Raw genomic sequence first — 11,257 nt, forward strand, 5'->3', positions numbered from 1 at the left:
GTGTAGTTGATTTACAATGTTGTGTTAATTTCTGCTATAACAACCACAAGTCTGTTCTCTGTGAGTCTGTTTTGTAGATAAGTTCATTTGAGTCATTTGAGTAACTGTCAAGTGATATCATATGGTATTTGTCTTCCTCTTTCTGACCTACTCCACTTAGTATGATAATCTCTAGTTGCATTCATGTTGCTGCAAATGACACCGTTTCATTCTCTTTTATGGCTGTGTAGTATTCCATTGTGTGTGTGTGTATATATACATATATATATGTGTGTGTATGTGTGTGTATATATATATATATATGTACACCACTTCTTCCTTATCCATTCATCTGTTGATGGACATTTAGGTTGTTTCCATGTCTTGGCTATTGTGAATAGTGCTGCTATGAACATAGGGGTGCATGTATCTTTTCGAATTATAGTTTTGTCTGGGTATATGCCTAGGAGTGGGATTGCTGGATCATATGGCAATTCTATTTTTAGCTTTTTGAGGAACCTCCATATTGTTCTCCATAGTGGCTGCACCAGTTTACAACAGTGTAGGCGGGTTCCCTTTTCTCCACACCCTCTCCAGCATTCATAGACTTTTTAATGCGGGCCATGCTGACCGATGTGAGGTGGTACCTCATTGTAGTTTTGATTTGCATTTCTCTAATAATTAACAATGTTGAGCATCTTTTCATGTGCCTATTGCCCATCTGTGTATCTTATTTGGAGAAATGTCTATTTAGGTCTTCTGCCCATTTTTTGATTGCATTTTTCATTTTTTTATTATTGAGTTGTATGAGATATTTGTATGTTTTGGAAATTAAGCCCTTGTCCGTCACATTATTTGCAAATATTTTCTCCCAGTCCGTAGGTTGTCTTTTTGTTTTGTTTACAGTTTCCTTTGCAGTACAAAAGCTTGTAAGTTTGATTAGGTCCCATTTGTTTATTTTTGCTTTTATTTCTCTTGCCTTGGGAGACTGACCTAAGAACATTGGTACGATTTATGTCAGAGAGTGTTTTGCCTATATTTTCTTCTAAGAGTTTTATGGTGTCATGTCTTATATTTAAGTCTTTAAGCCATTGAGTTTATTGTTGTGTATGGTGTGAGGGTGTGTTCTAACTTCATTGATTTACATGCAGCTGTCCAACTTTCCCAGCACCACTTGCTGAAGAGACCATCTTTTCCCCATTGTATATTTTTGCCTCCTTTGTCAAAGATTAATTGACCATAGGTGTGTGGGTTTATTTCTGGGCTCTCTATAGAATGTGCCCTCTTGGTGTGGATTGATCTAAAGTCTGGAACTTTGTTGTTACATTCCTCATACTTCGGAGATAATCAGCGCATGCTACTCTCATATTTTGCCTTTCTTCCGTTCTTCCGTGTACTTTTTAGCCATCTTTTTTCTTCTCTATTCAATATCATTGTTACATGAGATCTCTAAAGCTGTATTACGTAGGCATTTGTGCCAGAGCATCATTTTATTTTATTTTTTATTGAGATATAGTTGATGTACAATGTTACGTAAGTTACATGTGTACAACATAAGGATTCACAATTTTTAAAGGTTATGCTCCATTTATAGTTATTATAAAATATCAGAGCATCATTTTATTGTCCTCTTGGTGAGACAGTGATCGATGCCTCTGGGTTTTCTCATTAAGAAGAATGTTTGCTCTTGATTATTTAAAAACTTCTTCATGACGTATTGAGAGAGAAGACTGCACATTCTAACCTCTTTGGAGTTTTATTAGGAAAGGAAGCTGACATCTGTGGTAAGGATTATTCCATTTTCATCCAATAAATTAGCTGTAATAAGTCTGCTGAATTTGAGGAGCCTGCAGTGACGTCACTAGTCACTGTAAGGGGAATGTTCAAGTTGGAAGAGGAAGAGGGGCATCCTCTGGGCCAGATACGGCGGGAGGTGACACCAGGGAGGGCTGGGCTGTGAACAGTCCAGGGACAAAAAGAATCTTGGTTGGGGAAGAAGAAGATCTGTACCTGAAGACGAGAGCCTGTTTCTGGGTCTCTGTCCTCCGCGGTGTCAGGGGTATAGGGGTCAGTGCCTTCTTTACAGAATTCCTCTTGGAACTTGGAATAATGGTGGGGAGCGTGCACTGTCTCCTCTCTCTTAGGGGCCTGTCCTATGGAAAGAACCTGAAAATCCAGCTCAGGAACTTGGCCCAGGAACCCATGAGACCCTCTCTGTGGACATCCTAGAACATCTATGATGAACCAGGAAGCCAGGTAGGTGATCATTCCCCTTTGCCTCCTCTCTTTCCCTCCCATCCACTCCTTCATCCCCCACCCTCCTACTGCCAAGACTGCACCCTACTGCTCCCTGGACTGCCCCCAAGATAGCAAAGTTACCCTTAGTCACCCTTCAGCATGAGAGTGAGAATCAGCAGACACAGAACGTCAGCAAGGACCTGCGTCAGCATCTACCCTTTGCATGGATGGTGTGACCAAGGCCCTGACAGAGAAGAGATTTGCTCATATTAAGAGTGTATCAGGGCTTCCCTGGTGGCGCAGTGGTTGAGGGTCCGCCTGCTGATGCAGGGGACGCGGGTTCGTGCCCCGGTCGGGGAAGATCCCACATGCCGCGGAGCGGCTGGGCCCGTGAGCCACGGCCGCTGGGCCTGTGCGTCCGGAGCCTGTGCTCCGCGACGGGAGAGGCCGCAACAGTGAGAGGCCCGCGTACCGCAAAAAAAAAAGAAAAAAGAGTGTATCAGTTAAGATAAGCTAGTTATGCTGCAGTAACAAACAACCTCCAAAGTCCCCGTGGCTTATGACAACATAAGTTATTTCCTGGTCTCAGTTCTTGTCTAATATGAATCGACTGGGGCCTCTAGTCCACATTATCCTCTTTTCCGGACCCAGGCTAAAGGAACAGCCGAGATCTGGAACTGCTGGCCACTGTGTTAGAGGAGAAGAGAGAACAAGGTGAACTTCTGCACAGACATGACGTGGGTCATTCTTTAGCATATTTCATTGCCAATGCAAGTTTCGTGGCCATACCCAGTTTCAAAGGGGCAGGGAGATGCAATCCAACCAAAGGCCTAGAAAGAGAGTATCTGTGAACAGCCCAATTCTGTGAACAGAGAATTAGTTACAGAGCTGGGACAGGCACACCCGTCTCCTAACTCTGGGGCTGAGGCTCTTTCTACTATGAACCTCTGTCTCCAAGGCTATTTCCCACAGACTTTCACAATGACCAATAATAATATAATGTGCTTTTTCTTCCAGGGATGGTTATTTTTAAAGAGCTTAAGGTCTTACCCCCAGAGGATAGAGCACTCATGGTGGAAACAATGGCATCGTGTTAGACTGTCTAGAGGGGAAAGTTGAATTTGAAGGACTTTCCCAGAAATTATACCATCCAGGCACTCCTCACTTCTGCCTGGCACCTTGCTGCCCTGGATGATTTCTTTATGGGCCATATGATTTTGGACATTATAGCCCAGAAAAGAAACTGTGCCCTAGGCCATGTTCACATCCTTGTGCCAAGATCACACAAAGGGCAGGGATTAGCCCTTGTCTGGTGCCACCTAGGGATCTCAAGCCTTGGAAATTTACTGGCCTGAGAGGTAAGAAATCTCAGTTCTGAGCCTGGCTCTGCCATGGACTTGTATGATGACCTTGGGCATGTCCTTTACCCTTCCTTGGCTTAGTCTTTCCATCTCTTCAGTGGGGATGGTGATCCCTGCCCATGCCATAGATGTGAGCATGTTTCATGAATTCTAAAGCCCTGTGCCTGAGCAAGGAGTTGTTGCTGTTAGTTTAGTTGGGGAAGGGTGACCAGAGGGGCTGGGGACATGTGCCCAGTAGGCCTCTGCTGAGGGTCAAGGGAGAAGCTGGGGTCTGAACCCCAGGACACATGGTCTTTGCCCCAGCCTCTGGGAGTTGGTATGGCTGGACCCTGGGCAGGCCTCCTACCTTTTTCAGAGTTAGAAGTGGAGTCTCTGGAATTGTGATAATTAGATGAGACACATAAAGCACGTAAAACAGTGCCTAACACATAGTAAGTGTTTTCTGAGTGTTTGCCTCTATTATTAAGGAAATAGTACCAGAAAGTACATTTGGAAATGTTATAGTATATTCCACTGTATTATGGATAACCAGTTAGTTAATCTCCCACTGTTGGATATTTAGGTTGCTTCCAATTTTTTATTTTTTTTATTTTTTAATTTAATTTTATTTTTTTGCGGTACGTGGGCCTCTCACTGTTGTAGCCTCTCCCGTTGCGGAGCACAGGCTCCGGACACGCAGGATCAGCGGCCATGGCGCACGGGCCCAGCCGCTCCGCGGCATGTGGGATCTTCCCGGACTGGGGCACAAACCCGGTGTCCCCTGCATCGGCAGGCCGACTCTCAACCACTGCGCCACCAGGGAAGCCCTTTTATTTATTTATTTATTTTTGCTTCCAATTTTTAACTATTAAAAATAATCCTGCAGTGCACAGCTTTGTAACTAAAAATTCTGTGTACCTCCATGATTGTTTCCTAAGGCTAGAGTGTTAGAAATGGAATTGCTGAATCAAAGGGCCTACAGACTTTTTAGGCTTTCACTACATGTGTCCCTTGCCTTATATTAGTACTCCTACCAGCAGGTTGTTTGAGAGTTCCAGTTTAGAAGGGGAGAATTTGCTTAGAGAGAGAGAGGAGATGGTCTGTATTAGCTAGGATTATATTTCACTGTGAATAGCAGAAAGGCCCAAGCAACAGGGGTTTACACAGAATAGAAATGTATTTCCTTGTCACGTAATAGAAATTCAAAGTCAGAGAGTCCAGGGCAGGAAAGCTTTACCCTCTGTCTTCCTCGGTACTGGCTTCTACCTCATAATCCAACATGGCTGCCCAAGTTTCAGTCATCACATCGGCATTCCACCCAACAGGAAGAAACAAAGAATGATATACAACATTTCCACCTACATCCCATTGGCCCAAATTTAATTACATGGATACATCTAACTACAAGGGAGGCTGAGAAATATAGTCTATTCCAGATGACCAGGGAATATTCAGGGGTTCTAGTACTAAGGAAGAGGGAAGAACAGATTTTGGGGGACAGCTAGTTGTCTCTGCCATGAGCTTAGCTCACACAGAGAGCAGCACAAATGGGTCCGTGGAAACAAGAATGAGTTAAAGCATCGTCAGGGCATTATCCACGGGGGATGAACTAGACCATTCCAGAGGCAACACATAGGCACAGATTAATTTTGCAAAGGATGCAGAAGAAGGAGATTAATTTCTGGGACCGAGCTCTGGGCAATGGCATTGAGACTTCACGGAGAGGCCACTTCTTTGTCTTCTGTGTCTGTCTCTTCTCTTCCCCTCAGATGTAGGGGGTGTTTGTGACTTCCCCTCTTGGCTTCCCCCAAGCTGAGTTGTCCTCCAGCTCACCTGCCTACCTGGTCCCTGCAGGGCCGGGCTGCTCACGGACCCCATCAGCCTCCAGCTGGGCACCGAGAACCTGTGCAGATGTCTCGTGAGGCTGCTCAGCAAAGACCCAGAATGGCTGAGCGCCAAGGTGAAGTTCTTCCTCCCCAACATGGACCTGGGTTCCGGGGACCAGTCCCCAGACCCCACACAGAGGGTCATCCAACAACTCAGCAAACTGCACACCCAGGGTCAGAGCACCTGGCAGGAGTTCATCCACTGCGTGTGCATGGAGCTGGACATACCACTGGACCTGGAGGTGCCGTTGCTGAGCATTTGGGGCCACGGAGATGGTAAGAGTGGCCGTGAGAAGTGGGGAGCCAGAGAGGCCCAGGCGAGGCCATTACCTGTCTGGCTCAGAGACAGCATGGCCAAACCGGGAACAAAATTCCATGTTTCTGCGCACCTACCGGAGCAAATGCCCTAACACCACCAAATCCACTGGGGACCTGGAAGACTCCTCCTTCCACCTTGTACCACTCCAGTTGCCCAGAAAGGCAGGATGCACAGAGAGAAAGGACCACGTGACTTCTTCCTGCCAGGAAATTCCAAATAGCCTGTAACACCCAAGAGGTTTCTTTTCGCAATGCAGTCAGAAAGTCAGAGAGAGAGCCCTCGGACTACTGCTTCTGTGCGGGCTGACTGAACTCTGTTCTGTCCAGCGAACGTTTCTGGGGCTCTTTCTATTTACACAGCACCGTGGGGAAGCACAGAACAGTGAGGGGTGACAGTGTTCTTGGAGAGAAAGTGAGAACTTAAGAACTCTACAAGGCAGAGTGCGGGGCAGGCGGGGAGGCACAGTGTACACACGCGTGGATACACACATACGTGCATGCACACAAGCAGGCCTAAACGCGTGTGTGTGCACACGCATACCTGTATGTGCACAAACCTTTAGATGTGCACACGTGTGTGCCCCCAGCTGCCTTCAAGGCTCACCACCAGCTGTGCCCTCCACAGATCACTGAGTGTAGATTTCTCCCTTGCTGGGAACCCACCCTGAGGGATGAGCCCCGAGCCAGACATGGGGCCAGAGCTGGTCCCAGGGCATCCTAGCACATGCCCATAGCATATTATCTCCTCCCCTCTTCCAGGCTTCCCCAGGCAGCTGGACATTGGCGAGGAAAGCCAACCAGACCCTCAGCTCCACCCTGGTAAGGCCTGGGGCTGGGGAGTGGGAGTGGGGGTGAGCACGTGAAGTCCTCACCTCAAACCCAGAGCAGGCTGGTGGTGGCTGGTCACAGCCGTTTCCCATAAACCAGCCTCCTCATCCTTGGACCCATCTGCACGCTTCCCAGGTCCCTCATCACGACTCCCAGCGTCACCCGCACCCCCTCTCTGCCCCTCAAGGCTTTGGCCTGTCCTGATACATGTTCCCAGGAGTCTAACCCGGAGCCTCCTGGGAGAGTCTGAAGTTGTCAGCCCTTGACCACTGCCAGAATCCCCTCCCTGGTTTCACTAGGGGAAGCCCGTTCTCACTTCCCTGTCCCCAAGCCTCAGGGCCTCGTGCTCCAGCCCCACAGACTCAGGCCCCTCACCATTCAGACACCTGCAGGCCTGACACTAACCCACAAACTGCCGTCCACACCCAGGGAGCCTCTGACTGATTTTCTGACGGAGCGCAGTGAGCTCAGCGATCAGATGGTCCGCCTCACTGATTCATAGGCCACACTCTGTTCAGAATCTTTCTTTTGTTTTTCTTTTTACTGTGGTAAGTTACATGGAATCAAATTTACCATCATGACTACTTTTGAGTGTATATTTCAGTGTATTAAATACACTCACATCATCACGCCACCGCCACCATCCATCTCCATAATTCTTTTCATCTCGTAAAGCAAACTCTACCCATTAAACAATAACCCTCCATTCGGCCCTCCCCCAGCCCCTGGTAACCACCATTTACTTTTTCTCTCTATGACTTTAGCTACTCTAAGTACGTTGTATAAGTGGAATCATACAATATTTGTCCTTTTTGACGGGCTTATTTCGCTTAGCGTAATGTCCTCAAGGTTCATCCGTGTTGTAGCAAGAGTCAGAATTTCCTTCCTTTTTAAGACTAATATTCCACTGTATGTGTAAATGACATTTTGCTTATCCATTCATCCTTCGGTGGACTCTTGGGTTGTTTCCATATTTTAGCTATTGTGAATAATGTGACTATGAATATGGGTAAACAAATATCTCTTCAAGACCCTGCTTCAATTCTTTTGAATATATATCCAGGATCCAGGGTCATATATCAACGCTATTTTTAATTTTTTGAGACACCTCCACAGTGTTTTCCACAGAAGCTTCACCATTTTACATTCCTACCAGCACTGCACAAGGGTTCCAGTTTCTCCACATCCTCACCAGCACTTTTTGTTTTCTGTTTTTTTTTTGTTTGTTTTTTTTTTTTGTTTTTTTTTTTTCGCGGTACGCGGGCCTCTCACTGTTGTGGCCTCTCCCGTTGCGGAGCACAGGCTCTGGACGCGCAGGCTCAGCGGCCATGGCTCACAGGCCCAGCCGCGGCATGTGGGATCTTCCCAGACCGGGACACGAGCCCGTGTTCCCTGCATCGGCAGGCGGACTCTCAACCACTGCGCCACCAGGGAAGCCCTTCTGTTTTTTTGATAGTTGCCATCCTAATGGGTGTGAGGTGGTATCTCATTGTAGTTTTGATTAGCATTTCCCTAATTATTAGTGATTTTAAAATTTTTATTTATTTATTTATTTATTTATGTTGCACTGGGTCTTATTTGTGGTATGCGGGATCTTTAGTTGCAGCGTGCAGGGTCTTTAGTTGTGGTGTGCAGACTCTTAGTTGTGGCATGCGGGACATAGTTCCCCGACCAGGGATCGAACCCGGGCCCCCTGCATTGGGAGTACGAAGTCTTACCCACTGGCCCACCAGGGAAGTCCCAATGATTAGTGATGTTGAGCGCCTTTTCATGTGCTTATTGGCCATTCATATATCTTTTTTGGAGAAATGTCTGTTCAAGTCCTTTGCCCATTTTGAATTGGCTTCTTTTGTTTTTTGTTGTGGAGTTTTAGGAGTTCTGTCTATATTATGGATATTAATCCCTTATCAGATATATGTTTTGCAAATATTTTCTCCTATTCTGTGGGTTGCCTTTTTACTCTGTGGGTAGGGTCTTGTGATGTATGATTTTAAAAATTTTTATGAAGTCCAATTTTTCTATTTATTCTTTTGATGTCTGTGCCTTTGGTGTCATCTCCAAGAAATAATTGTCAGTCCCGGTGTCGTACACTTTCATCTTATGTTTGCTTCTAAGAGTTTTATTGTTTTAGGTCTTACATTTAGGCCCTTGATCCACTGGGAGTTAGGTTTTGTATTTGGTGTTAGGTAAGAGTCCAACTTTATTCCTTTGCATGTGGATATCCAGTTTTCCCAGCACCATTTGTTTAAAAGACTGTCCTTTCCCCCACTGAATGGTCTTGGCACCCTTGTCAAAAATCACTTGACCATATATGTGAGGGTTTATTTCTGGGCTGTCTATTCTATTCCATTGGTCTTTATGTCTGTCTTTATGCCGATACCACACTGTTTTTGATTATTGTAGCTTTGTAGTAAGTTTTGAAATCAGGAAGTGTGAATCCTCCAGTTTTGTTCCTTTTCGGGATTGTTTTGACCATTTGGGGTCCCTTGAGATTCCACATGAATTTTAGAATGGGCTCTATTTCTGCAAAAAAAGGCATTGGGATTGTAATAGAGATTGCATTGAATCTGTAGATCCCTTTGGGTAATATTGAAATTTTCAACATTATTAAGTCTTCCAGTTCACGAACATGTGTTTCATTTATTTATGTCTTCTTTAATTTCTTTCAGCAACATTCTGTAGTTTTCATTGTACAAATCTTTCACGTCCTTGATTAAGTTAATTCCTAAGTATTTTGTTCTTTTTGATACTACTGTAGATGGAATTCGTTTGGTCATTTTCTTTTCAGATTGTTCATTGTTCATGTATAGAAATGTAACTGACTTTTTTTTTTAACATCTTTATTGGGGGTAACTGACTTTTGTGTGTTGACTTTATATCCTGCTACTTTGCTGAATTCATTTATTAGTTCTAACAGCTTTTTTGTGGCTGTCTTTGGGGTTTTCTGCATATAAGATCTGATCATCTGCAAACAGAGATAACTTGACTTCTTTTTTCCAATTTGGATGCCTTTTATTTCTTTTTCTGGCATAATTGCTCTGGCTAGAGCTGCCAGTTCTGTGTTGAGTTGAAGTGGTGAATGCAGGCATCCTTCCCTTGTTCCTGATCTTAGAGGAAAAGCTTTCCGTCTTTGACCATTAAGTATGATGTTTGCTGTGGTTTCAGAACCTTTATTTCTATAGAAATATTGACTTTTTACTTATATCTGTGCATGGCTATAACAGAAAACATCCATCCCGTAATCCTAGCTCCCCAATAAATCAAAACTGTTTGATACCTTGTCCCTCTGTCCCTTATCACTGAGCTGGAATACTTGTCACCTGGCTGTGACCAGGCCTGGTTGATATTTAGCTAGTGAGTCCGTTATTAGTAAAAGACTCGTTAAAATATTGAAATACAAGGGAATTCCTTGGTGTTCCAGTGGTTAGGACTCAGTGCTGTCACTGCCGAGGGCCCAGGTCCAATCCCTGGTCGGGGAACTAAGATCCTGCAAGCCCCTCAGTGCCCCCAAATATATCTTACACTGATTCCAGCCCCTCTTCGGGACCCCTGGGTTTCCCTGCAGACCAGCATCTAAAAGTTTAACACCTGGCGGGGCAAGAGACCTGCTCCAGCGGCTGTTCTGATTGATCACCAGTGCCTGGCTGTAGGAGTGTCCTGCTTTACTTCTTAAAATTCTTCCATAGCCCTCTTTCTTTCTTCCTCCCCTCCTTTCTGTCTCCCCTTCCTTCTTGTTCTCCTTCTTCCTTTCCCAACCTCTTCTGAAAGGTATTAAAGCAACTCTTGAAAATCCATGCAAACAGACAAGAGCTCATGAAACTAGTAAGAGAAGTGAGGAAATTTGGAAGATGTGAAATAAAGGGGATAAAACACACTGGTACAGGAGGGAGGGCATAGGCCTGACGAAGCCTCATGGAAGCTCCACTTTTCCAACCAGCAGTGCCCAGAGCTGGGTGCTTTCCAAGCCATTTAGTGCTTGAGGCTGTTGGCTGTGGGCCCTGCTTCCTGCATTCTGGGCTGGGAGATGCCCAGGCCCAGAGCCTCCAGCCCTCTCACTTGGGCCTGGGACCCCTCTGCAAACAGGAACTGATGCTGGTGCAGCCTTTGCCTGCCGTCTGCCTTCACTCAGTCCCTGCGCGTGGATATACTTGTCTGGCTGCTGCCTGTCTGTGGAATGGAGCTCCCTGAAGGTGCTGGCTACCCCCTCAGCCCAGGCCCCCAGACCTCACCCTTTACTCCTTCCTTCATTCTTTCCAGGCCTCAAGCAGCCTCATCAGAGCTGTGGGTCCTCACCTCGCCCAAAGCAGTTCAAGAAGCAGGAGCAAGGTGGGTACCAAGGTGTGGGGGGGACCCGAACACTGGATTGGATTGCCTTGGGGCAAGGACACAGATCCTGGACTCTGTCCCCTGATGACAGGCTTCCAGTCATGGGCCCCCTGACTCTTGTCTTCCAAGCTCCCAGGAGGGAAGAAGAGGAGGTCCTGGGTGGGCAGAGGAGAGAGCTAGGTCTGGCAAGGAAGCACCTTGCCCGGTGGGCCACAGCGGGGCTTCTCCAGAGACGGCTCAGCTGAAGGAGCTCAAAGCATCCCAGCAGGTTGCAGCTTCACCATCCAGGCTTTTCTGGGGATACTCCCATGTCCTCAGGGTTGAGGGAGCTCCAGGGATGTA

The 11,257-nt window shown here is 46.2% G+C and overlaps 1 protein-coding gene across 12 annotated transcripts in view; it reads left to right on the plus strand.

The window, feature by feature from the left end:
* NLRC5 (NLR family CARD domain containing 5) overlaps positions 1–11,257 on the plus strand; it is a 95,023-nt gene that overhangs the window by 26,378 nt on the left and 57,388 nt on the right. For 11 of the 12 annotated variants that reach the window (XM_024747353.1, XM_024747349.1, XM_024747354.1 and 8 more), the window contains exons 2-5: positions 2,124–2,235; positions 5,412–5,719; positions 6,521–6,580; positions 10,847–10,915. In XM_024747353.1, the coding sequence (XP_024603121.1) occupies positions 2,216–2,235; positions 5,412–5,719; positions 6,521–6,580; positions 10,847–10,915 (457 nt within the window). In that variant the 5' untranslated portion in view covers positions 2,124–2,215. Of the gene's footprint in view, positions 1–2,123; positions 2,236–5,411; positions 5,720–6,520; positions 6,581–10,846; positions 10,916–11,257 lie in introns of those variants that run through there. The other variant, XM_024747360.1, reaches the window with a different exon arrangement.

Source organism: Neophocaena asiaeorientalis, unplaced genomic scaffold (assembly GCF_003031525.2).
Source record: "Neophocaena asiaeorientalis asiaeorientalis breed wild unplaced genomic scaffold, Neophocaena_asiaeorientalis_V1.1 scaffold438, whole genome shotgun sequence".
Lineage (NCBI taxonomy): Eukaryota > Metazoa > Chordata > Mammalia > Artiodactyla > Phocoenidae > Neophocaena > Neophocaena asiaeorientalis.